Raw genomic sequence first — 27,331 nt, 5'->3', positions numbered from 1 at the left:
ATTGTAATCAGGAGAGAATTGTCGTCAGATTTTCCAAATGGAGGGCGAGCTTTGTACACGTCTCTGTGTGTGGAGTAAAGGTGGCCTAGTTTCTTTCCCCTCTATCAGCATGTTAAATGTGCAACCAATTAGGTAACTGATTAAAGTTTCCCTGCATTAAAGTCCATGGCCACTTGGCGCGCCGCCTCTGGATGAGTGTTTTCCTGTTTGCTGTACAGTATACAGCTCATTGAGTGCGATGGTATGTAGACCGCTACAAAAAAATACAGATGAAAACTCTAGGTAGATCGTGTGGTCTACACCTTATCATGAGACACTACCTCAGGCGAGCAGAACCTCGAGACTTCCTTAGATATCTTGTACCAGGTATTGTGTGTAGATTGATGAGCGAAAACAGATAAATTTAAAAAACAAGGCTGTAATGTAACAAAATGTAGAAGTGAAGGCATCTTATACTTTCCGAATGCATTGTATGACAGCTGAAAGACAGTAGGGACCATAAAATTAGAATGGACATTATAGAAGGTCAGCCATTTTGGTAAGGGAGTAGGTAAGCCAGTGCTGTGAAATTGTAAAAAAACATGAATTTTAAGATTATCTGCACAGTATATTTGTTAGCTAGCCAGACAGTGTAAGTGGAATTACTCAAATGAACTGCCAATGTCCTAGCTAGCAGATTGTAATGGGCTTATGTGATGCTCATGCTCCATTAGCAAAGATAAATTGACCAACCTTGACAACACTTCCTCAATTCCTGACTTGGAAGACAACCAAAGTCTACTCAAAATCCATTTCTAGTTGCAGGGGGTTTGCTTGAATTTAGATAAAATGTTCTGCTCCATGAAGTAATCGAACAATGTGTACACCACCATCTTGTCTATTTCAAATCTTCTCTCATTGAGATAGGTGAGTATCATGACATGTGGCACTTTGCGTGGACACTAGGAATGTAACAATTCACAGATACATCCCCAATTCAAAATGTTTAATATACATGTGCATCGGTCTGCGAACCCCAAACTAATCCAAATAAAGCATACATCCAATAGAAAATTGACTGAAACTTTACGAAATCGCCAGTTCACTAAAATGTTTTGCTCATATTAAATTCTTTCTACCCTCATCTTTTGTGACAACTTATGAGTCCTCTCCTTCAGGTGTCAAACTCAACGTAACTGTGTTGACAGTCATTTTGCATGACAAACTCCTCCAGGCAATAATCAGTAGCCTAGTCGAACCAGACGCTGGGTACAGCGTCGCGGGCTCTGACCAATGTGGGGTAGACCTTGCACGTCTGCACGGCACCTTCAGCATTAAAATGCTTAACTCTCATCTGGCTATACCTGCTGAATGGGGATAACAATATAATTTATATTGATTGTTGAGGTTAACCAAGGGAAATAGTTTAGGTAGTTATGCTTTAAAACAATCCGTGTATAATGGTCATTTTTAAATATGAAATTATCAGCTTTACCATGTATAACGAGGACAGTAAATCAATTTTGCACACTCCATGGCCGAAGCGAAAAAAGATCCAAATAAAAACTTCAAAAACAATCAAAATCATTCGACTTGGAGATGGGCTGAAATCCAAAGTTCTATATTCATTGTCGATGCAATACCTAATTTATAAACGCTAAATATTGCTCAAACACTTAAATCTGCAAAAATGACACGTTTATTAGTGGGCAATGGTGATTTCAGAACCAAAGTGGGAGGACAAAAGACACGGGCTACATTGCCCACACCCCCAAATTTGATGGCGGTAGATGCCTAGTCTCCCTTATGGCTCAGCTCAGGTAGCGACATACAGTTGAAGTTGGAAGTTTACAAACACCCCTTTTTCCTCCAAACTTAACGATGGTCATTATGACCAAACAGTACTCATCAGACCAGAGGACATTTCTTCAAAAAGTAGGATCTTTGTCCCCATGTGCAGTTGCAAACCGTAGTCTCGCTTTTTTTAGTGGCGGTTTTGGAGCAGTGGCTTCTTCCTTGCGGAGCGGCCTTTCAGGTTGTCGATATAGGACTAACTTTACTGTAGATATAGATACTTTTGTACCTGTTTCCTCCAGCATCTTCACAAGGTCCTTTGCTGTTATTATGGGATTGATTTGCACTTTTCGCACCAAAGTACGTTCATCCCTAGGAGACAGAATGCGTCTCCTTCCTGAGCAGTATGATGGCTGCGTAGTCCCATGGTGTTTGTACAGATGAACATGAAACCTTCAGGCGTTTGGAAATTGCTCCCAAGGATGAACCAGACTTGTGGAGGTCAACATTTTTTTCTGAGACCTTGTCTGATTTCTTTTGATATTCCCATGATGTCAAGCAAAGAGGCACTGCGTTTGAAGGTAGGCCTTGAAATATATCCACAGGTACACCTCCAATTGACTCAAATGATGTCAATTAGCCTATCAGAAGCTTTAAAATCATGACATCATTTTCTGGAATTTTCCAAGCTGTTTAAAAGGCACAGTCAACTTAGTGTATGTAAACTTCTGACCCACTGAAATTGTGATAGTGAAATAATCTGTCTAAACAATTGTTGGAAAAATTACTTATATCATACACAAAGTAGATGTCCTAACCGACTTGCCAAAACTATAGTTAGTTAACAAGAAATTTGTGGAGTGGTTGAAAAACCAGTTAATGACTCTAACCTAAGTGTATCTAAACTTCTGACTTCAACTGTACATCATAGACATACATCATTTACACACAAGTCACCTCAGAGGCCCAGCTCCATAAGCAGCAGATTGTAATTCAGAATGGAAAATGAATGTATGCAACAAATGTTAATACATCAAATCCATTAGTTCTTTAATCAAACTGAATAGCTTCAACTAAGCGTATTGTTCCTGTATTGCATCCCTTGTACCTAGTAGACATATCGAATTGTCTTGAAAGGGAAAAGATGCTTATTTGTCACATGCTTCGTAAACAACAGGTGTAAGCTAACAGTGAAATGCTTATGTACAGCCCTTCCCAACAATTTAGAGAAAAAAAAAAAGGAATAAAGACAATGAGTAGCGATAACTAGGCTATATGCTGGGATACAAGGTAATTAAGGTAGATATAGGTAGGGTTAAAGGGACTATGCAACAGGATAGATAAACAGTAACAGCAGCGTATGAGATGAATCAAAAGTAGTGCAAAAAAAGGGTAAATGCAGATTGCTAAATAGCCTGGGTAGCTATTGGTTAACTATTTAACACTTATGGCTTGAGGATAGAAGCTGCTCAGAGTTCTGTTGCTTCCAGACTTGATGCATCGGTACCGATCAATGATGGGATTCTATTAATCAGGTATGCTTGTTTTGCACCAGGTGAGAGTTGATTGCATTCGTATTGGAACCACGCTGCCAATGTGAAGTTGGGAGAAAACAAAAATGACAATTAAAAGGGATACTTCAGCATTTTGGCAATGAGTCAGATGAAATTGAGTATATCATTTGTATGTCTCGGTGTCCAGGATGATGGACGTTAAGAGGTAGTTTTGTGAGCCAATGCCAACTAGCGTTAGTGCAATTACTGGAAGTCTATGGTATCGTCTAGCATTGCGCTAATGCTAGTTAGCAACTTCCTTCAAACTGCACGCGGAGACAAATTTTATCCACGAATTGATCGGACTCTGGGAAAGTTCTGAAGTATCTCTTTAAGCATTGAAGTAATGAGTAAAATTATGTTTTTACATGCAAAAGTAATTGCTTTTGATATACTGAATAAAAAAGGAACAATGTGTTGCCCCCATGTTTCATGAGTTGAAGTAAAAGATTCCAGAAATGTTCAATATGCACAAAAAGCAGATTTGTATTATTTTTTTAAATGGAAAAACATATCTGCATCCCTTTTAGTCAGCGTTTCTCTTTTGCCAAGATAATCCATTCACCTGACAGGTGTGGCATATCAAGAAGCTAATTAAACAATATGATCATTACATGTGGTGCACAGTGGGCTGGGTGACAATAAAATGTGCAGTTTTGTCACAACACAATGCCACAGATGTCAAGTTGAAGGAGCTTGCAATTTGCATGCTACCTGCAGGAATGTCCACTAGAGCTTTTGCCAGATAATTGTAATGTTAATTTCTCTAAGATAAGCTTGTTTTAGAGAACTTGGGAGTATGTCGAACCGGCCACAAACGCAGACCACGTGTAACCACGCCAGCCCAGGACCTCCACATCCAGGTTCTTCACCTGGGGGATTGTCTGAGAACAGCCACCTGGACAGCTGATAAAACTTTGGGTTTGCACAATCAAAGAATTTGTGCACAAACTGTCAGAGACCGTCTCAGGGAAGCTCATCTGCATGCTCGTTGTCCTTACCAGGGTCTTGACCTGACTGCAGTTCGGTGTGGTAACCGACTTCAGTGGGAAAATGCTCACCTTCGATGGCCACTGGCACACTGGAGAACTGTGCTCTTCACGGATGAATCCCGGTTTCAATGAACACAATTGCATTTTATCGATGGTAAATGCACAGAAATAGCATGACGAGATCCTGAAGCCCATTGTCGTGCCCTTCATCCGCCGCCATCACCAAGTACATGTTTTTTTCCAAATCATGTAATAATGTAACTGATGATTTGTGCATAAGTACATTAGATGGTGCCCCCATTGATTGTGTCTCCGCCTATAAACATCTGGGCATCTAGATTGATGAAAAGCTGTCTTTTAAAAAGCATGTTGACGACTTAGTCAAGAAATTAAGAATTAAGTTGGGCTTCTATAGTAGAAAACAGATAATCTGTAAACAGGAATACATGTAGACTGAATTATGGAGATATTATATACATGAATTCAGCTACTATTGTTTTGAAGACCTTGGGCCAATATATCAAAGCACACTTAGTTTCATAACATCTGACAGTTGACACTCACCACTGCATAGTTTATCATAAAGTTGGTTTGACGTCGCTAAAAACACATAGGTCACTTCATTATTCTGTTTATAAAGCCTTACTCAATAAACTAACAATTTACTTATCACTGTTGAAATATAGACACTAGGATTACAACACTAGGGTTGGTTAATGCTGGAGACTCCACATGTATCCACAGAGTTGGGTAAATCTGCCTTTTCCTACCAGGCCCCTCATGTGGAATAATCTCCAAGTAACGTTTCATTTGGATGCATTGTGGTCTCTGGGTCAGTTTAGGAGAAAGGCTAGGGATTTCTATATTTATAAATTAGTTTGTTTTGCTTGATGGTTTATTGCATGACTATTATTAGCTATTTATTTAATGTGTATTAAATTGTGCATAATTGAATTTGTCTTCTTCCCAGGGCACATTCGCAAATGGCTGGTTAAATAAACGTTTCAACATGATAATACAGACCCCATTTTACAAGGATCTGTACACAATTCCTGGAAGCTGAAAATGTCCCAGTTCCCCTGCGCAAGGCAGTTAACCCACTGTTCCCCGGGCACCGATGACGCAGTTGTCGATTAAGGCAGCACCCCACACCTCTCTGATTCAGAGGGGTTGAGTTAAATATGTTTCCCTTTCTTCCAAGGCCTGCATACTCAGACATGTCAACCATTGAGCATTTTTTGATGCTCAGGATCTCCATGTACAACAGCATGTTCCAGTTCTGGCCAATATCCAGCAACTTAGCTCAGGCATTTTAGAGGAGTGGGACAACATTCCACAATCAACAGCCTGATCAAATCTTTGCAAAGGAGATGTGAAGCGCCGCATGAGGGAAATGGTGGTCAAACCAGACTGGTTTTCTGATCCACGCCCCTACTTTACATTTTTCTATAAGTTATCTGTATTCCCAGTCATGTGAAATCCATAGATTTGGGCCTAATGAATTGATTTCAATTGACTGATTTCATTATTTGAAACTTCCTTATATGAAACTCAATAAAATATTTGAAATTGTTGCATGTTGCGTTTACATTTTTGTTCAGTATAATAAAGTGTACCAGCCAACTGAAACAAATTAACAGTCTGACCATGCAATATTTTTAAATAGCTACCAATACGCCGACATTCCATACAAACAATGCAGTCAACCCATAGCCATACAATGCTCTTGAGTGGCACAGCGGTCTAAGGCACTGCATCTCAGTACTAGAGGCATCACTACAGACCCTGGTTCAATTCCAGGCTGTATCACAACAGCCTGGAACACAATTGGGCGGCACACAATTGGCCCAGCGTCGTCCGGGTTAGCGTTTGGCCAAATAAGAATTTGTTCTTAAAACCTCTTAGAGCTACCCCCTACTTTTTTCAATTTCCGCCTGAAGACATACCAAAATCTAACTGCCTGCAGAGAGCTGGGACCAAAGTAACAAAGCCTACCATCAGTAACATACTACGCCGTCAGGGACTCAAATCCTGCAGTGCCGGACATGTCCCCCTGCTTAAGCCAGTACATGTCCAGGCCCGTCTGAAGTTTGCTAGAGAGCATTTGGATGATCCAGAAGATTGGGAGAATGTCATATGGTCAGATGAAACCAAAATATAACTTTTTGGTAAAAACTCAACTCGTCGTGTTTGGAGGACAAAGAATGCTGAATTACATCCAAAGAACACCATACCACGACCGGGAGGTCTGTGGGGCGACACACAATTGGCCTAGCGTCATCCGAGTTAGGGAGGGTTTGGCCGGTAGGGATATACTTGTCTCATCACGCACCAGCGACTCCTGTGGCGGGCCGGGCGCAGTGCGCGCTAACCAAGGTTGCCAGGTGCACAGTGTTTCCTCTGACACATTGGTGCGGCTGGCTTCCGGGTTGGATGCGCGCTGTGTTAAGAAGCAGTGCGGCTTGGTTGGGTTGTGTATCGGAGGACGCATGACTTTCAACCTTCGTCTCTCCCGAGCCTGTACGGGAGTTGTAGCGATGAGACAAGATAGTAGCTACTACAACAATTGGATACCATGAAATTGGGGAGAAAAAGGGCTAAAATAAAAAAAAGGGGATGTGTGTCTTTGTCAATAACAGCTGGTGCGCGATGTCTAATATTAAAGAAGTCTCTAGGTATTGCTCGCCTGAGGTAGAGTAACTTATAAGCTGTCGGCCACACTATCTGTATTACCCGTAGCCGTCTATTTACCACCACAAAGTGAAGCTGGCACTAAGACCAGTCTCAACCAACTCTATAAGGCCATAAGCAAAGAAGACAACGCTCACCCAGAAGCAGCACTCCTAGTGGCTGGGGACTTTAATGCTGGCTAACTTAAAATCAGTTTTACCACATTTTTACCAGCATGTCACATGTGCAACCAGGAAAAAAAAATCCTAGACCACCTTGACTCCACACAGAGATGCATACAAAGCTCTCCCCCGCCCTCCATTTGGCAAGTCTGACCATAATTCTATCCTTCTGATTCCTGCTTACAAGCAAAAACTAAAGCAGGAAGTACCAGTAACTCGCGCAATACGGAAGTGGTCAGATGACACGGATGCTACACTACAGGACTGTTTTGCTAGCACAGACTGGAATATGTTCCAGGATTCATCCAATGGCACCACCTCAATCATTGGCTTCATCAATAAGTGCATCGATGGCATCGTCCCCACAGTGACTGTACGTACATATCCCAACCAGAAGCCAGGGATTACAGGCAACATCCGCATCGGGCTGAAGGCTAGAGCTGCCACTTTCAAGGAGCGTGAGACGCATCCGGACTCTTATAAGTAATCCTGCAATGCCCTTAGACGAAGCATCAAAAAAGCAAAGCGTCAATACAGGATTAATATCGAATCCTACTACACCGGCTCTGACGCTCATCGGAAGTGGCAGGGATTGAAAACTATTATGGACTACAAAGGGAAACCTAGAAGCAGGCTTACCAGACAAGCAAAATGCCTTTTATGCCCACGTCGAGGCAAGCAACACTGAAGCATGCATGAGAGCACCAGCTGTTCTGGATTACTGTGTGATAACACTCTCGGTAGCCGATGTGAACAAAACTTTTAAAACAGGTCAACATTCAAAGCTGCCGGGCCAGACGGATTACCAAGACATGTACTCAAAGCATGCACGGACCAACTGTCAAGTGTCTTTACTGACATTTTCAACCTCTCCCTGACCAAGTACGTAATACCCACATGTTTCAAGCAGACCACCATAGTCCCTGAGCCCAAGGAAGCAAAGGTAACCTGACTAAATTATTACCACCCCGTGGCACTCACGTCGGTAGCCATGAAGTGCTTTGAAAGGCAGGTCATGGCGCACATCAACAGCATCCTCCCAGACACCCAAGACCCACTCCAATGTGCATACCGCCCAACAGATGACTCAATCGCAATCCACTCTGCCCTTTCTCACCTGGACAAAAGGAACACCTATGTGAGAATGCTGTTCATTGACTACAGCTTAGCATTCAACACCATAGTGCCCACAAAGCTCATTACTAAACTAAGGACTCTGGGACTAAACACCTCCCTCTGCAATTAGATCTTGGACTTCCTGACGGGCCGCACCTAGGTGGTAAGAGTAGGCAATAACACATCTGCCACGTTGATCCTTAACACTGGGGCCCCTCAGGGGTGTCTACTTAGTCCCCTCCTGTATTCCCTGTTCACCTCTCATCTCTGAAGCTGGAAACTTACCTCCCTCACTAGCTTTAAGCACCAGCTGTCAGAACAGCTCACAGATCACTGCACCTGTACATAGCTCATCTGTAAAAAGCCCATCCAATCTACCTCATCTCCATACTGTATTTATTTATTTATTTATCTTGCTCATTTGCACCCCAGTATCTCAACTTGCACATTCATCCTCTGTACATCCTACCATTCCAGTGTTTATTTGCTATATTGTAATTACTTTGCCACCATGGCCTATTTATTGCCTTACCTCTCTTATCCTACCTCATTTGCACATGCTGTATATAGATTTTCCTACTGTATTATTGATTGTATGTTTGTTTATTCCATGTGTACTCTGTGTTGTTGTATGTGTCGAACAGCTTTGCTTTATCTTGGCCAGGTCGCAGTTGTAAATGAGAACTTGTTCTCAACTAGCCTACCTGGTTAAATAATGGTGAAATAAAATAAAAAACAACATTCACCCACGACTGCGTGGCCAAACACGACTCCAACACCATTAAGTTTGCTTATGACACAACAGTGGTAGGCCTGATCACCAACAACGAACAGACGGCCTAACGGGAGGTTGTCAGAGAACTGGCCTTGTGGTGCCAGGACAACAACCTCTCCGAAAATGTGAGCAAAACTAAGGATCTTGGACTTCAGGAAAAGGCGGGCCGAACAGGCCCCCATTAACATTGACGGGGCTAAAGTGGAGCAGGTGGAAAGTTTCCCCCTGAGGAGACTGAAAAGATTTGGCATGGGGCCCCAGATCCTCAAACGTTCCTACAGCTGCACCATTGAGACCATCCTGACCAGTTACATCACCGCCTGGTACGGTAACAGCTCGGCATCTGACTAAGGCGCTAGAGGGTAATGTGAGCGGCCCAGTACATCACTGGGGCCAAGCTTTCTGCTATCCATACAATAGGTGGTGTCTGAGGAAAGCCCATAAAATTGTCAGAGACTCCAGTCACCAGTCATATAGACTGTTTCTCTGCTACCGCACAGCCTGCGGTACCAGAGCGCCAAGTCTAGGACCAAAAGGCTCCTCAACAGCTTCTACCACCTAGCCATAAGACTGCTGAACAAGTCTATCCCCCTCCCTTTTGTACACTTCTGCTACTCGCTGTTTGTTTGTTACCAATGCATAGTCACTTTGCCCCCACCTACATGTACAGATTACCTCAACTAGCCCCGCACACTGACTCGGTACTGGTGCCCCCTGTATATAGCCTCGTTATTGTTATTCTTATTGTGTTACTTTTTATTTATCCTAACTTTTCTTGAACTGCAATGTTGGTTAATTTAATGGCTTGTAAGTAAGCATTTCACGGTAAAGTCTACACTTGTTGTATTCGGCGCATGTGACAAATAAAGTTTGATTTGATTGGCTAGGCTGATTCCATTGCAAACACAGACAGTGGCCAGCTAGTTAGCCCCAGTTATCTAGGGTTGTTTACTCAACTTTGAAGATATCCATATTACAAGGACAAACTAGGGTTGGTCCAAACCCGTCTCTACGGACTGTCTGCAGTGATTCAGTAACGTTAGTTAACTAACAACTTTTCTGTTTATCAAAATACGTCGGTTGGAAGTGATACAAGTTCGTGTGGTGGCTAGCTTGCGAAAACAATGGACCAGTTCACCTACTAACTTAGCTAGTTACCTAACGGCAAGACACTAGCACCTGTTGGTAAGCTAGCTAAAAACGCGGGTCAATTGCTGTATATGTTAGCTAACTTGGTAACTAATGAGATTTATTGAATAACGTTCCCTACTATTGATACTCGCAACAAAATGTCATCTTACCTTACAGAAATCAAAATATGATCCCGTAGTCTTCAGTGTAAACAAACGTTGCTGCCAGCCTCATGCCACTTTGGAACAGAGCTAGGGGTGAAAGGTTATGAAGTACCTCCGGAGTTAGTAATGGTATCTTTTTGTAGGCACAAAATCCGCCATGATTCGTTGGACAAAGCCTATGGGGAAATTAATTGACTTTTTTGTAGGGTTTTTAGATACATAAATCAAATATCTTATACGTTTTGTTCTATAATATAATATTCATCTGGTAACGACACTTGTGATTTAAAAATAATAATTATGTAATCAAAAAAGCACAAAATCATTGGGGCTCCCGAGTGGCTTAGCAGTCTAAGGCACTGCATTTCAGTGCAAGAAGCGATTTAACTAGGCAAGTCAGTTAAGAACAAATTCTTATTTACAATGAAAGCCTTACCGGGGAACAGTGGGTTAACTACCTTGTTCAGCGGCAGCTTTTTACCTTGTCAGCCCAGGATTCAATCCAGCAACCTTTCGGTTACTGTAACACTAACCACTAGGCCACCTGCCGCATCACATCTGACTGTGATTATGAGGCCCATAGGGTGACACACATTGTAAATAATAATTTGTTCTTAACTTACTGGTTACATTTAAATATATATATTTGTATATGTAACGGATGTGAAACTGCTAGCTAGTTAGCGGTGGTGCGCGCTAAATTTTTGTGGAGCGATGGGTAACGATGCTTCGTAGGTGACTGTTGTTGATGTGTGCAGAGGGTCCCTGGTTCGCGCCCGGATATGGGCGAGGGGACGGTCTAAAGTTGTACTATCACATATATTTGTATATATATATATACACAAATTTAATGTTAACTGACTATTGTTATCTCAAAGAACAAAACGTATACATTATCCTAAACCTGTGTTAAGCCTAGCCTGTCAGACCTTATTTTCGGCGTTTATCCCAAAACCCTATTATTTCCCAATACCTCAGTGTTCTTTCCCCATTAATTTCCCCCCTTTGAAATGGCTGAACGAAGCAAAGGTAACTTTTTATTACTACAAACTTGCGAGCTGTCTACCCGTTAGAGGCGAATTTCCACCACGCTCTTTAACCGATGTTTTAAGAATCTTCCTAATCTTTCTTACCGCAAACGAACACGACTCCGAATTGTATTTTTCAGTCACATCACTGACACTGTAATGTCAATTTATGTCCACTAAGTGGCGACAGAGTCTTAGCTATACTTTTGGACATGGTAAATAGTGTGCAGCTAGAGTGAAAGAGGCGAAGCGAGAGCAAAGATTTTTAACGAACACAAGATAGACCACAGCCTGTCGTTTCCAATTGGAGCAAATTAATCGTAGTGGGCAGAACAAGCAAGGAAGTGGGCAGAGCCAAGCACAAGCTGGCGATATCCTTCCTATTGGCGCATTCTAGCATGTATTTCAACATTTCCGTTAGGGAACGCCTACTATGTGACGTGTACGTGTTCAATAACGCAATTCACCCTTGCACGCATTTTAAACAATGCGATTTTTTGGAAACTTTGGTAAAACGTAGTCCACTCTGTAATTTTGTGAACCGAAAATTGTATTAAGATCAAATGTTTCATTGATGAGAAAATAACAGAATGTAGGCAAAAATCCCATCTCACTCAACTTCTCCCACTGTGCTTCCTCTCATTTTATTTGGTGGTGAGTGGAAATGCCAACCAGATGCTTCATATTTATACATCCGGTGAAACATCTGGCTCATTGTTCTGTGGCAAGAGGGTCCACTCCCGTCAAAATCTGTCCACGTGGGAATAAAGTAATAAGCAGACCGCCTCGCCTGCCTTCCCACCTTTGGGGAGACTATCTCTGGTGCAGCTCATATGCCAAATGTTAGAAAGCCTCTCCTTTCCTGGTACTGAGTTAGTTCCAGGATCTTCTTTAAGCCTGAAACCAAATCGGCAGCTAGCCATATTGGCCTTTAGCATCTGTCAGATGCAGCATAAACCTTTTATTTACGGAACAGTGGGTCTAGAGCCATTATTTCAATTTTTCTGAATATTTTTTCCCGTGTGGATCCTTCATCAGGTTCATACAATACATGGTTTTACCTTACTCAACCCAATTCATGACAGAAACTGTCAGTGGCATACAGAAACAAGATGCCAAAGGTGTTCATCCCTGCATTTTGCAAGGCCCTCTCTGAAACAGAGTTGATGAGTCATGCATTTACAATTTTTCTGAGTTGCAGACACCTAGGTAATCAAACATGGTGCACTACTAAACCACCACATTCAACCTAAGACAAAATTGACCATATTGCAATTATACTACTAGGGAATCAAAATACTGTCGCCTTTACCAACATCTAAAAATAAAACAAAAATGACAAACAAATTACAAGTTGACAAGAGATACTGCATGGTGGCGCACCATCCCCATGAAAAAATAAAATAAAGTCAATTGCAAACGAGACAAGTAACAAAGAGAAGTAAAAAATATTTATTGCAATATTTGCTCCGCCAGAAGTGCTGGGGGATCCCTTTTCTCTCTTGGGTGACCTTTGACCTAATACATCAAATTCTACATTTACAAAAAACTCCCCTGCATGTAGGCCACAGATACTGCACGCTTCGCTTTCAACAGAATAAATTATATCCAAGAGACTCCATTGTACAGCATGGGTAAACAAATAAAGGGAATAAAACATAAAAGAAAAGGTAAAGGTTTTAAAAGTAGCTTCCCTGGAAACTGAGCTAAGCTAAAGAAATCCAACCGGTGCTAGGTTAAACTCCAAGAACACTTTATTTAGAACATTAACAGACTAATTTCCAACATTCACTTTGTTTATTTATTTTTTTAAACAGAATTTGTCAGAGATAAACATTGTTTTTTTTTGTGTGTTAAACTTTGATACAGTGGGAAAATCAAACAACCGAGTTGCTGTACAACAGCGAAGGAGCTTCCACGCAATGTTATCCAAACATTTCCTTCTTGTGTTTTTTCTGTTTAACTTAAACATATCCTGGATCCAGATTAAAATGTTCATCACAGACCAAAAGTTCACAATACCTGCTCTCCTCTCTCTCTCTGCTATCTCGTGCTTACATTTATGTTTTGCATGTCTGTAGTATATTTGTCTTTTCTGTATTAGAAAAACGTTGTATCCTCATAGTAGAGTTTGGCTGCAAAGAGTTTGTCTGAGAATAACCGTATAGTCGATTAGGAAGTTCCCTCCTTCGCTGAGTACAGTGACCGTAAAGTCTGCACCACTCTGTTCGTCAGCTTGTGTGCACTCGTCAAGGCGATTTTCTTGTAAATAATGTCAGACTCCTTGATAGTGTCCACCCAAGGCACCGTTTTGCGTCCGTCCCGTTTCTTAGCCTCGCCCCAGACTCCAGAGTAGGAGCCAGCCATCCATTGCACTCTGTAGCCCGTGTTGGTCTTCTGGATGATGCGGGCGATCTGCGGCCGGTCCTTGTACTTGGGGCAGCAGAGGGCGATGACGTCCCTGGCGGCCAACGTCTCATTCATGTGACCTGATGCCTCTGCAGAGTCGCCGTGCTTCCTCGACCGCCGTGATGACTGGGGAGAGAAACAGCAGTGTTACACCTCACATAGCATTCATTTACTACAACATCCAACGAACTGGAGAGAGCACATAGGTTTAAGAAACCAACATGGCAGTTATCAGTCTTCTAATAAATCCTTAACAGGGACAATAACAGCTGTATGACAGTGCAATAACAGGCTGCTTAGGGCTCACCACTGGGGTTTTCTCATCTCCGTCGCTCTCGTCGTCGTCCGTCTCTATAGGAGCCTGGTGGTGGTTCTTGTGGTCCTGGTGGTGGTTCTTGTGGTCCTGGTGGCTGGGCCCTCCCAGCAATGAAGTGATGGCTTTGTTTCTGGCGTTAGCGCTGGCTGACGCCTCACCTTCCTCATCCTCTTCATCAGGGTCCAAATGCTCCATCAGTAACTTGAACTGAGAGAGACCAGAATGTTAACCAGTCTGCTGTGCTCAGACATGACTAGTTTAATTTACTGCACACCTTTTACAAAGTACAAAAAGGAACTCCATCTGGTTCAATTCTGTTTAAATTCAGTAAATTCAGGAAGTAAATTGGAATTCCAATCCATATTTTCCTTAACTCCATTACAGGACCCTAAACTAAACGACTCAAGACTTAAAAAAAGGAAATGTGGTCAGAGTGAGCTCTTACATCTAGGTACTGTTTGACGATCCTCCTCTTGATGTCGTAGGTGAGTTCTACGTTGGCCAGGTCAGAGGTCAGGAAGTCCAGTGTCTGGTGAGGGCTGAAGTGCACGTGACCCTTCCTGTTCACCGCCTTCTCGTATACCTTGGCCGATTCCGTCGGAGAGTACTTTTGGATTTTACTTCAATGGGCAGAGGGAGAAGTTGGGTTTAGGTTAATTCCTCATTAAAGTGGCAATATGTAACCTTTTGGGCGACCTGACCAAATTCACATAGAAATGTCAGTTATATTTCGATCATTCTAATTGAAAGCAAGTAAAGAGGCTGTAGACCTGCTCTATGCTTCCCGTTCTCAAGTTTTGTTTTTGCGTCTTGTACTTTTGTTATTGTACATTAGCTTCAAACAGATTGAAACAACAATAAGTTTGGTTATGGAAATGTTATTTCACAGCGGTTTAGATGGTACAATGATTCTCTACACTATACTAGCTTATTTTGTCACAAACTGAAATTAGGCAAACTAAAAGAAACGTCCCCTTTTCAGGACCCTGACTTTCAAAGATAATTCATAAAAATCTAAATAACTTCACAGATCTTCATTGTAAAGTGTTTAAACGCTGTTTCCCATGCTTGTTCAATGAACCATAAACAATTAATGAGCATGCTCCTGTGGAACAGTCGTTAAGACACTAACATCTTACAGACGGTAGGCAATTAAGGTCACAGTTATGAAAACTTAGGACACTAAAGAGGCCTTTCTACTGACTCTGAAAAACACCAAAAGAAAGATGCCCAGGGTTCCTGCTCATCTGAGTGAACGTGTCTTAGAGGCATGCTGTAAAGGGAGTATGAGGACTGCAGATGTGGCCAGGGCAAGAAATTGCAATATCCGTACTGTGAGACAGCGCTACAGGGAGACCGGACTGACAGCTGATGGTCCTCGCAGTGGCAGACCACGTGTAACAACACCTGCACAGAATAGGTACATCCAAACATCACACCTGTGGGACAGGTACAGGATGGCAACAACTGCCCGAGTTACACCAGGAACGCACAATCCCTCCATCAGTGCTCAGACTGTCCGCAATAGGCTGAGAGAGGCTGGACTGTAGGCTTGTAGGCCTGTTGTAAGGCAGGTCCTCACCAGACATCACCGGCAACAACGTTGCCTATGGACACAAACCCACCGTCGCAGGACCAGACAGGACTGGCAAAAAGTGCTCTTCGCTGATTAGTCACAGTTTTGTCACACCAGGGGTGATGGTCGGATTCGCGTTTATCGTCAAGGGAATGAGCGTTACACCGAGGCCTGTACTCTGAAGCGAAATCAATTTGGAGGTGGAGGGTCCGTCATGGTCTGGCGCGGTGTGTCACAGCATCATTGGACTGAGCTTGTTGTCATTGCAGGCAATCTCAAGGCTGTGCGTTACAGGGAAGACATCCTCCTCCCTCATGTGGTACCCTTCCTGCAGGCTCCAGCATGACAATGTCACCAGCTATACTGCTCGTTCTGTGCGTGATTTCCTGCAAGACAGGAATGTCAGTGTTCTGCCATGGCCAGCGAAGAGCCCGGATCTCAATCCCATTGAGCACATCTGGGAACTGTTGGATCGGAGGGTGAGGGCTAGGGCCATTCCCCCCAGAAATGTCTGAGAACTTGCAGGTGCCTTGGTGGAAGTGTGGGGTAACATCTCACAGCAAGAACTAGCAAATCTGGTGCAGTCCATGAGGAGGAGATGTACTGCAGTACTTAATGCTGCTGGTGGCTACACCAGATACTGACCGTTACTTTTGATTTTGACCCCCCCTTTTGTTCAGGGGCACATTATTACATTTCTGTTAGTCACATGTCTGTGGAACTTGTTCAGTTTATGTCTCAGTTGTTGAAACATATGTTCATACAAATATTTACACATGTTAAGTTTGCGAAAAAATAAACACAGTTGACGTTTCTTTTTTTGATGAGTTCATTAGTTTTAGCAACCAGGAAATGGCGGAGCGATTTCTGCATAGTGCAACTTTAACTGAGAAATTGTCATGGCAACATAAAAAGACAAGACATATCAGTATATTGCGATCTTCCTAGCTCTGTCTTTCATATCCAGTGAGGCGGTAAGGTGAGATGTTATGTGGTTGTGTTCCTCCTGGCATTGACGTACCTGTCCGAGAAGCCGTAGAGGTTCTTGAGATGCTGCTTTAGAACCAATAGTAGTAGTATTCCCTGTGAGGCGTTGGCAAAGTCCAACAGGGGGATCGGGTTGTCAGGCAGACGCTGCATCACCTTGTCCAAGTCCTCCATTTCCAGGTCAGAGTCAGAGTCTGACTCCACAGGGGCCTGGGCCCGGTGTTTGGGCTTCTTGGGCCTGTGGACCACCTCGTCGTCCTCGTCACTACTGTTGGAGCTAATGCTGTGACGGTGATGTTCCTCCTCCGATGACGACGATGATGACGAGTTCTCCTCCTCTGACTGGTATTTCCTCTCTTTCGACTTCTTCTCCCGCTGCCTTGGCTCTTTGAGAAGGGACTGCAGAGAGGACAGAGGAGTGAGTCAGTCATTCACAACCAAACAAAGGCTATTGTTAGGGATTATTATAGGATATAAAACCCACAACAGCTTGTAAAAGTCTATAAAAGTCACATTATAGTTAGTGTTTTCACAAGCCTGTGCACTTGTGGCTACGTGTGATCTTTGAAGAACTTATGGCAAGGCTGCTGACAAACACTACATAGTGACGTGTGTATCACCTACCTCCTTGAAGGACTGCAGCAGGTTGCTGCCGGACACAGACAGGGTGATGTCAATGTGGTGCATGATGAAGAGAGGCTCCTCCTGGATCTGGTAGGGGAAACAGGCTAGGTTGTCTGCCATGTACAGGAGCATGTTGACCTCAATCTTCTGCAAGGGGATCACAATACCAAACATTACTTCACAAAACTGTTAATTTTGTCTATAAAAATAAGGATTGTATATGAATGTTTACTGCTATAATACTGATTATTCTTAGTGTGTGTCTAGGGGGAAGGAGGAACTCACCGAGCTGTCATCAAACAAGTTGAGCAGTGAGATGAGGAAGGCTCGTCGGTGCTGCCGGTTGGATCGGACCATGGAGAAGAGGTGGGCGCAGAGGGCGGAGGTGGTCTCGTCCTGCCGGTAACCCCGGATCACCGTACCCTTAGCTGACCAGATAGCCTGCTGCACCTGGTAAGACATCTTCATCCCCGCCACGGCCTTCATCTGGACACACACACACAACCAAACACATTCTATACATTGATAACATACTGTACAATAGATGATCACATTACCAGCCTGTTGAGAGGCCAGTCTACTCTTCCTACCCTGAGACCAGTCTACAGACAGAAACACTCACATGGATGAAGCCGCTGTATTTCTTATCAATCTCCACCAGCTGCTGGTCTGCCTTATTCCTCATGGTGGGCTCTGGGTCCGTTCCCATGGCAATCAGGTAGGGCACACACTGAAACAAAACAGGAGGTTGGGTCAACAGGGATTACAAAGCTGTGGAAGCACGTGGTTGTATACTGGTACTTCACCCATAATAACACTTACTTATTCCAGTCCTAAATTAAGTAAAAACCCTGTGCACAGCATTATGTCCAGTTACACCTATTAAAGGTCCAATGCAACTGTTTTTTAAATCATTAAATCATTTCAATTTAGTACCGTCTTGTCATGGTTTTCAATTCAAATGGTCAAAAAGAAACAAAAATAGCTTATTGGTAAAGAGTAATTTTTCAAACAATAATTTAGCTAGGACTGTCTGGGAGTGGTCTGAGTAGACAGTTAAAACTGTTATTGGCAGAGAGGTTTGGAACTCTTTCTTATTGGTCTATTCATTAATTTACCGCCTGGTGATGTGCACCAGAGGCAGCGGCCTAGACCGCTACACCACCCTAGGCCAGAGCCTTTTCTAATTATTTAACTGACCAGAGTTTGTGCATGCCTTGTTTGAGAAGAGTAGCCCAGTGGTGTGTACTGTCAGGTGGAAGCGTACCTGTACAGGATGGATGAGGCCCTGGTTGAGTGTCAGGGCAATGACGTTGAGGGCAAAATGTCGTACGGTGGACTGTGTGTGGAAGAAGGCCTCCAACACCTGCTTCAGGTACAGCTGCATGATGGAGCTGCTCATACCTGACGAGATGTCACCCATCTCCTTCAGGTCCTCCTGCTTCGACAGCTTCTTCCCTGCAGACGTACAAAGACAAGAGCCATTTAGGAAACTAGCCACTAGGCAACAACATCATGGAGGCATGCCCTAACTAACACATTCAATATCCTTAGCTCCATTCTATCAACTTGAAGATATTTCTGTGCTTGTGTGGACTTATTTTCTACCTGTATTGATATGAATGAATGAGCTAGGGCCACAAATACAAAAATGTTTGCACTTCATTTTGTAAGTCACTTTGGAGTAAATAGCATATATATTATATTGAATGGACACAGAGGTGAGACTCACACTGTTGGTCGGCCTCCTGCATGCGCGAGTCTTCCTCCTGCAGGTATGTCTGGAGGTTTTTCAGCACCTGGATCTTTAGGTTGACAGAGCTCTTCCTCTCCGACAGGATGCCATTGTACAGACTCATCACATCCTGCATGAACATCAGCCCTGGGTACTGGATGAACTGGAAGCCTGGAGAATGGAGAAAAGGGGATAGGGAGAAAGTGGGATATCAACACCGAGGGACCAGGGAAATAAGCCATTGGTGATGAATGACAGAAGTTTGAAAGGTGCTGCAATACCAATACAGAAGGGTCATTGTTAGAGCAACACATGGTCTGTGGTAGGGCGAGGTGAGCTTTACCTAGACCAATGATGGCCTTGGTCTGAACTTCCTCATCTTCATGCTTAGTGAAGTACAGCAAAAGCTCCATCACTTTTTCCTTTATCACAACCTACAACACACAAATGCTCTTTAAAGAAAAGAACAGTTGGTCACAACAATGTTAAGAAAAATGAGTCTTCCTGGACCGACCTTTGTGGGGCCCTTGAATTCCTCCTCGTCAAAGTCAAAGTGGCGACAGAGTGCCCCCACAGTGAACAGCGAGCGCAGCAAGGCCGGTTTGTTAGCAGCCAGAACAGGGTTGTTGGAGTCCTCAGAGTGCTGGGTCTTCAGCTTGGTCAGGGCACCATAGTAACGGTTGAAACAAGCCCACACAAACTTGTAGTTGCGAGTGACCCTGTTCACCACAGCTCCAAGACAGCTCACACAGTGTTGTACAACCTGAGAAACAAGATTACTGAATAACTAAAAACAGCATTTTAACACCTTTTATTTGTTCCTTCACGGTTACTTTGGTATTGAACCTGGGTACAAGCTGTAGCTTTTACAAGAGACATACCGTCATGCCGTATTTGATGATGAGCTTCATCAGGTCTTCCTCTATGGTGGTGAGGAAGGTCTCAGAGGGGTGCTCCATCAGAGGGATCACCAGCTCAAGGATCTTGGCCACATTACAGATCACCATGAAGTCACTCTGGGTCTGGAAACACAAGAGAAATCCATGTTGATAGGGTTTGGCCGGCATAGGCCGTCAATGTAAAATAATAATTTGTTCTTAACTGACTTGCCTAGTTAAATAAAGGTTAAAGAAAGAAAATAAATTGATACAGCAAGAGAGATTTTTATGTTGTGAGTCGCAGCTTGACCCCATTGGTCACGTTGTTGTATAAAACTTGTACCGACAACGATCAACCACTAGATGGCCCTAGAGCTCTATGTAAAATCAAGTGGACGTTTTTTGCCTTGAACTTTTACACCTGGCACAATATTCAATTACTTATTTCAGAAGAAAAAACATCACAATAACTACAGTAAATTTCTACAAATTGAGGAGAGAAAGTGTCCTTACGTTGCACTTGGTGGTGAGATAAGGCTGGATGGTCATGGCATGTTTGACCATCAGCTGGGATCGGATTTTACTGAACAGAAAGAGGGTGGTGATGCAGGACACCAGACGGTTGGAATTCACCCCCTTGTTCTCAATGTCTGAAACACAAACACAGATTCTTCCTTCAGACTCAACTGGACTTTCTCACAGTCCATGAGAGTTTATCATATCATAATCAACAGTACATTCATGTGTCAGTATAAATGGCAATTTGAAATCAAAACCGTGAGTACACCAACGATAGCTGTGAGTGAGCTCCATACCAGTGAGAGACTCTTCATATTTTAGGATGTGTTCCACTAGATTGTCCACCAGCTGAACGCAGGCCTTTCTGGCTGGCTTATAGGCGGCATCTTCCTCTGTCTTCAGCAGCTAAACAGCGATAAAGTAGGGGGAGGTTGTGAGATGAGGCACACAACCATCACAAGTCTGTCTTGAACTCCTTTGCAACCACTCTCATTAGAGAAAACTGATAAATAAGTCACAGTACAGACGTTTCAAGGATGACCTGAAGTAAACAGCATTACTTCCTGTGCTTGATACTCTCCATAACCATAAATAGGCCTACATGTGATAATCAATAAACCTGAGCCAATGATAAAAAAAAGTTATGAACAAAACTCCAGGCCAACTATTACCATGTAATACACAGACACAATTCAAAATACTCACATTTTGAAGCAGCTGCTCAAACCAGTCATAGCCTGTATCTTTGCATGCAGACACCTAGGAAATATGGATGTCATCAGGTCAAGACATGTTGAACAGTCACGCCTAAAATACAGTAACACAGACCGATATGTACATTGTAAAGTTATTTGTCTGTTTGGTAGTTCTGTGCTCAGCTTTGAGCCCTGGAACTCACTACATCTGTGATGTTGAGGATCTTGCGGGTCATGGCGTCTTTATCGTGATTGGGTGTAGGGGTGAACCAGAGTTTCTGGAAGGTCTCGTTCACAAGTTTCTGAAGAAGAAAGCGGTGCAACATTTTGAAATATGCAAACAAAGACAGGTAACTTTTGGAAGCCCTGCGATGTATCCATTCACACATGAAACACAGGCATTTACAGATGCAGACAGATACACACCTTGATGCCCTCCTCGTCGTTAACCCTGCGGATCATCTTGACACACATCTCAGTGATCTTGTTGAAGGTGGGTTGCTCCAGACAGATGTCTCTAAGGATCTTAATCACCCTCTTCCTCACACTGATACCCGTATCCTGGAAAAAGAGGGGCAGAATTAATACATTTACATTTTAGTAATTTAGCAGATCTTATCCATGGCAACTTACAGTAATGAGTGCATACATTTTATGTACTTTTTCATACTGATCCCCCATGGGAATCAAAACCACAACCGTGGCGTTGTCAGCTCTATGCTCTACCAACTGAGCCACACAGGACCCAGATGCTGATGCTAAGGCAACTTCCACCATATTTACACAATGTCACTTCAGGGTTACTTATCCCTGTATTTTCTAAATTATATTATATATAAGCGATAAAAATATATATTATCCAAAATAAGTTAAAGATGAAATATATTTCATATTAAAAAAATGATAAATCGGAGTAACTCTTGTTGAGTAGAGCAGAAATGATAGGTTCTCATCGGCACTTCATTTACTTTGAGAAGCCTGCAGTTCTCCAGCAGAGCCATAGGTGGCAGTGTGGAGAAAAGGATATTACCTTAAATGAACTTTTACACTTGGAATGAACCCTCAGCTAGAGGTGGCAAGAGTCATCGGCCCATTTCCATTTCTCGCTGCTCTGTGTGAGCGGATGCCTTCTCATCCTCCTACAGCCCACAGAAAGGGCTCTGAGCCATGTTATCCTATCTGACAGCTTGTTTGAGTATTGCTCAAAGAGTTGCACTTCACAGCTGTGTTTAGGGTGAATGTCCCGCTGTGACTCGGTCTCTGTGTATAAAGATGTGCGTTAGCCTGCTTGTTGAGGTGTTGTTATGGTGTGTGTTCGTTACCAGTATCCTCTCGATCAGCATGTCATAGTACTGCTCTGTGAGCTGGGGTCTGCTCAGCACAAAACGCCCCAGCAGCTCCACAGCAGCCTCGCGTACACTGGTGGAGTTGTCCATCAGACGACCATGGACCCCGCGCTGCATGTCCAGCTGATGAGAGAAGGAGATGATGAGGACTGAGGAAACACTTATGCACAGACAAAAAGGCTGAACATATTTAGGTGCATCAGGTTTAGTGTTGGGTAGAGCAGACTCACCCTGGCCAGAATACTGGGGTCTACAGCCACCACCTCAGACAAACACTTCATGGCTTTAGTTCTGACAGCTATGGCACTCTCCCCCAGCACTCTCAGAATCTGTTGAAGAGGAGCGAGAGAGGGATTATTTACAAATCATACACACAGAGCACCAAATTAACCACACTCTGGTTCACAACACACACATGAAGGAACTTAATCAAATCACTCTCGCATACTCTTACCTGTGTTAAATAAATATCGAAGCTCTGAGCGAATGGCCTCATAGAGGCCAAATATCTGACAATCAGGCAAGAGTCATCATAGTCCACAGTGTCAGAGTTCATCCTGTGGGCGAAGAGAGGAAGAGAAGAACGCATTTGAAAAAAAGAGACACAGGCAAACACTGAGGTTGAAGCACTGACAGTGGGACAGTGAGGGTTGAGTCCTACCTCAGTGTGCTGAACTGCGAGGGCGCTGTCTTGATAATGTTGCGGAGGTACTTCTTGCGTGCCTCGGCTCTCTGCATGATCTCTCCGGTGGTCTCGATGTCCTTGGTGTGGTGCTGGCCTTCAGAAGAGTCCTCGTCCCCTCGCTGGTTCTGAGACTTCATGGCCTTCTCCATCTCTGTCAAAGTGTCCCTGAACCACTGGGCAATGTAGAACTTCCTGGCAAACTGAAGGCAGAAGCAGAAATCAACAGTTACATCTCAAACCTGATATGTGAATAACGGCAATGGTGGAAAAAGTACCCAATTGTCATACTTGAGTAACAGTAAAGATACCTTAATAGAAAACAACGCAAGTAAAAGTTAGTCACCCAGTAAAATACTACTTGATTAAAAGTCTGAAAGTATTTGGTTTAAAATATACTTATCAAAAGTAAACATAATTGCTAAAATATACTTAGATATCAAAAGTAAAAGTGAAAGTATAAATCATTTCAAAATCCTAATATTAATCAAACAAGACAGCACAATTTTTTACATTTATTTTAATTTACGGATAGCCAGGGGCATGATCCAACACTCGGACATCATTTACAAACAAAGCATGTGTGTTTAGTGAGTCCGCCAGATCAGAGGCAGTAGGGATGACCAGGGATCTCTTGATAAGTGTGTGAATGGACCCTTTTTCTGTACTTTGGGGTGTCAGAGTAGATGTATGGAGTAAAAAGTACATTCTTTTCTTTAAGAATGTAGTGAAGTAAAAGTAGTCAAAAATATAAATAGTAAATTACAGATACCCCCAAAAAACTACTTAAGTAGTACTTTCAAGTATTTTTCCTTTTTCCTTTACACCACTGAATATAGTGTAGCTATAACTACAGTATGTTCAAAAAATACACTCACAACTAGAGATGGATCTGTCTCTGCGTTCTCATCCATGTAGTCCAACAGGGCCTTCTGCAGCTGCTGGGTCTCATCATTGCCTTGAGTCTAGGTTGATAACGAAACAGCAACATTGCGTTAGCATTTTTCTGTGTATATCTTGAATGACAGTTGACTTTGAGGATTGTTATGGTCAGACTGAACGCCTAGCTACCTCTCTGAGGATGCGGTCGATGGAGCGCTGGTCCATCTTGCTGGTGACGCCGTCTTTGCGCAGGCGGGCAGCGACGGTGCCCAGGTAGTCTAGCGATGCCACCCTCAGAGCCATCTCTGTCTGCTTATTGCTAAACTGATGCACCTGGAACAGAGGATAGGGAGAAGAGTGTCATTCAGGCTGCTTTTCCTTCCACAACAGCAAATAACCCCACTCACCAGAGGAGTCCCATGTGCTTGTATCAACATCTCTACTGCTGACCAATCACTGATTGGTTTAGCTATGACGGATGGACTCACCAGTAGACGACCCAGCAGACTGAGGAGAAGCTCAGCAGCTGGCCACTCTGGTTTGTTCACCGTAGACAGCAGGTCCTGGACAAAGTTTTCAAACAGTGGGCGATAGTCCTCCTCTCCCTGCTTACTGCCACACCTGAAACACAGACAGAGGAACACAGAGGCTTGGTCAAAGATCTAACAGTATCATAAAGAGATATCTTAGACAATTTTCTATTAACAGTTCTAATCTAGTTTAATTGTGGAAATCATGAAAGGTTGTTAAGAGAGATCATCTTACTTCTTTAGGAAGACGGACAGGAAGTTCTGAGCTGCTCGCATTGCCGTCTCATAAGAGTTCGTGATCAGGACATCTTGGTCCACCTGGGAAAAGAGCAAGCAATTGTGAATAAAAGTATTTGGTGAAGATGTCCATAAGATGATTCCTAGCCCAGTCGGCATGGCCATCCCTAACATACCTTCTTATCATACTCGTCGTGACTGTCCCTGTTGTTCGGGAGGTGAACCACACATTGGATAAGCTGAAGCACCAGAGCTGTGACCATCTGGATGTACATGGGCTCCCCATCCTTATCACTGCTGTTCAGCCTAGGGACGCACAATATAGACAAATACACATACAGACAACCTCAATTGCACTCCACACTGCACCCCCACCTAGATAAGAGGAATACCTATGTGAGAATGCTATTCAGCTAAGCGTTCAACACCATTGTCTCCTCTCAGCTCGTCACCAAGCTTAGGACCCTGGGACTGAACACCTCCCTATGCAGCTGGATCCTGGACTTCCTGATGGGCCGACCCCAGGTGGTGAGGGAAGCCACGCTGTTCCTCAACACGGGGGCCCCACAGGTGTGAGTGCTCAAATCAAATGTATTTGTCACGTGCCGAATACAACAGTGAAATACTTACTGACAAGCCCTTAACCAACAATGCGGTTTTAAGAAGAGAGTTAAGAAAACATTTACTAAATAAACTAAAGTAAAACATTTAATGACATTTTAAAAAGTAACACTATAAAATAACCATAATGAGGCCATATACAGGGGGTACCAGTATCGAGTCAATGTGCGGGGGTACATGTCAGTCGAGGTAATTTGTACATGTAGGTAGGGGGTAATCAATGCAAATAGTCCCGGTGGCCATTTGATTAATTGTTCAGCAGTCTTATGGTTTGGGGGTAGAAGCTGTTAAGGATACTTTTGGACCTAGATTTGGCGCTCCGGTACTGCTTGCCATGCGGTTGCAGAGAGAACAGTCTATGACTATGGTTGAGTGGAGTCTTTGACAATCCCTTGGGCCTTCCTCTGACACTGCCTAGTATATAAAGTGCCTTGCGAAAGTATTCGGCCCCCTTGAACTTTGCGACCTTTTGCCACATTTCAGGCTTCAAACATAAAGATATAAAACTGTATTTTTTTGTGAAGAATCAACAACAAGTGGGACACAATCATGAAGTGGAACGACATTTATTGGATATTTCAAACTTTTTTAACAAATCAAAAACTGAAAAATTGGGCGTGCAAAATTATTCAGCCCCCTTAAGTTAATACTTTGTAGCGCCACCTTTTGCTGCGATTACAGCTGTAAGTCGCTTGGGGTATGTCTCTTATCAGTTTTGCACATCGAGAGACTGACATTTTTTCCCATTCCTCCTTGCAAAACAGCTCGAGCTCAGTGAGGTTGGATGGAGAGCATTTGTGAACAGCAGTTTTCAGTTCTTTCCACAGATTCTCGATTGGATTCAGGTCTGGACTTTGACTTGGCCATTCTAACACCTGGATATGTTTATTTTTGAACCATTCCATTGTAGATTTTGCTTTATGTTTTGGATCATTGTCTTGTTGGAAGACAAATCTCCGTCCCAGTCTCAGGTCTTTTGCAGGCTCCATCAGGTTTTCTTCCAGAATGGTCCTGTATTTGGCTCCATCCATCTTCCCATCAATTTTAACCATCTTCCCTGTCCCTGCTGAAGAAAAGCAGGCCCAAACCATGATGCTGCCACCACCATGTTTGACAGCGGGGATGGTGTGTTCAGGGTGATGAGCTGTGTTGCTTTTACGCCAAACATAACGTTTTGCATTGTTGCCAAAAAGTTCAATTTTGGTTTCATCTGACCAGAGCACCTTCTTCCACATGTTTGGTGTGTCTCCCAGGTGGCTTGTGGCAAACTTTAAACGACACTTTTTATGGATATCTTTAAGAAATGGCTTTCTTCTTGCCACTCTTCCATAAAGGCCAGATTTGTGCAATATACGACTGATTGTTGTCCTATGGACAGAGTCTCCCACCTCAGCTGTAGATCTCTGCAGTTCATCCAGAGTGATCATGGGCCTCTTGGCTGCATCTCTGATCAGTCTTCTCCTTGTATGAGCTGAAAGTTTAGAGGGACGGCCAGGTCTTGGTAGATTTGCAGTGGTCTGATACTCCTTCCATTTCAATATTATCGCTTGCACAGTGCTCCTTGGGATGTTTAAAGCTTGGGAAATCTTTTTGTATCCAAATCCGGCTTTAAACTTCTTCACAACAGTATCTCGGACCTGCCTGGTGTGTTCCTTGTTCTTCATGATGCTCTCTGCGCTTTTAACGGACCTCTGAGACTATCACAGTGCAGGTGCATTTATACGGAGACTTGATTACACACAGGTGGATTGTATTTATCATCATTAGTCATTTAGGTCAACATTGGATCATTCAGAGATCCTCACTGAACTTCTGGAGAGAGTTTGTTGCACTGAAAGTAAAGGGGCTGAATAATTTTGCACGCCCAATTTTTCAGTTTTTGATTTGTTAAAAAAGTTTGAAATATCCAA

At 43.2% G+C, this 27,331-nt stretch overlaps 1 protein-coding gene across 4 annotated transcripts in view; it reads right to left on the bottom strand.

The window, feature by feature from the left end:
- Nucleotides 1-12,813: 12,813 nt before the first annotated feature.
- LOC110537148 (nipped-B-like protein B) overlaps nucleotides 12,814-27,331 on the bottom strand; it is a 71,998-nt gene continuing 57,480 nt past the window's right edge. For all 4 annotated transcript variants that reach the window (XM_036937140.2, XM_036937139.2, XM_021622959.3 and 1 more), the window contains exons 22-47: nucleotides 24,977-25,106; nucleotides 24,799-24,881; nucleotides 24,522-24,654; nucleotides 24,223-24,366; nucleotides 24,030-24,116; nucleotides 23,131-23,354; nucleotides 22,924-23,026; nucleotides 22,700-22,798; nucleotides 22,446-22,592; nucleotides 21,550-21,684; nucleotides 21,327-21,425; nucleotides 21,134-21,187; nucleotides 20,725-20,833; nucleotides 20,423-20,559; nucleotides 19,913-20,053; nucleotides 19,546-19,794; nucleotides 19,375-19,465; nucleotides 19,029-19,202; nucleotides 18,564-18,754; nucleotides 17,919-18,026; nucleotides 17,582-17,782; nucleotides 17,297-17,443; nucleotides 16,707-17,071; nucleotides 14,555-14,729; nucleotides 14,101-14,316; nucleotides 12,814-13,919 (exon numbers count right to left, since the gene is read on the bottom strand). In XM_036937140.2, coding sequence (XP_036793035.2) covers nucleotides 13,557-13,919; nucleotides 14,101-14,316; nucleotides 14,555-14,729; nucleotides 16,707-17,071; nucleotides 17,297-17,443; nucleotides 17,582-17,782; nucleotides 17,919-18,026; nucleotides 18,564-18,754; nucleotides 19,029-19,202; nucleotides 19,375-19,465; nucleotides 19,546-19,794; nucleotides 19,913-20,053; nucleotides 20,423-20,559; nucleotides 20,725-20,833; nucleotides 21,134-21,187; nucleotides 21,327-21,425; nucleotides 21,550-21,684; nucleotides 22,446-22,592; nucleotides 22,700-22,798; nucleotides 22,924-23,026; nucleotides 23,131-23,354; nucleotides 24,030-24,116; nucleotides 24,223-24,366; nucleotides 24,522-24,654; nucleotides 24,799-24,881; nucleotides 24,977-25,106 — 4,105 coding nt within the window. In that variant the 3' untranslated portion in view covers nucleotides 12,814-13,556. The remainder of the gene's footprint in view (nucleotides 13,920-14,100; nucleotides 14,317-14,554; nucleotides 14,730-16,706; nucleotides 17,072-17,296; nucleotides 17,444-17,581; nucleotides 17,783-17,918; nucleotides 18,027-18,563; nucleotides 18,755-19,028; nucleotides 19,203-19,374; nucleotides 19,466-19,545; nucleotides 19,795-19,912; nucleotides 20,054-20,422; nucleotides 20,560-20,724; nucleotides 20,834-21,133; nucleotides 21,188-21,326; nucleotides 21,426-21,549; nucleotides 21,685-22,445; nucleotides 22,593-22,699; nucleotides 22,799-22,923; nucleotides 23,027-23,130; nucleotides 23,355-24,029; nucleotides 24,117-24,222; nucleotides 24,367-24,521; nucleotides 24,655-24,798; nucleotides 24,882-24,976; nucleotides 25,107-27,331) is intronic.

Source organism: Oncorhynchus mykiss, chromosome 12 (genome assembly GCF_057628025.1).
Source record: "Oncorhynchus mykiss isolate SJ-2025 chromosome 12, ASM5762802v1, whole genome shotgun sequence".
Taxonomy (NCBI): Eukaryota; Metazoa; Chordata; class Actinopteri; order Salmoniformes; family Salmonidae; genus Oncorhynchus; species Oncorhynchus mykiss.
The sequence above is the reverse complement of the archived record's forward strand: the minus strand, read 5'-3'. Positions and strand labels throughout refer to the sequence as shown.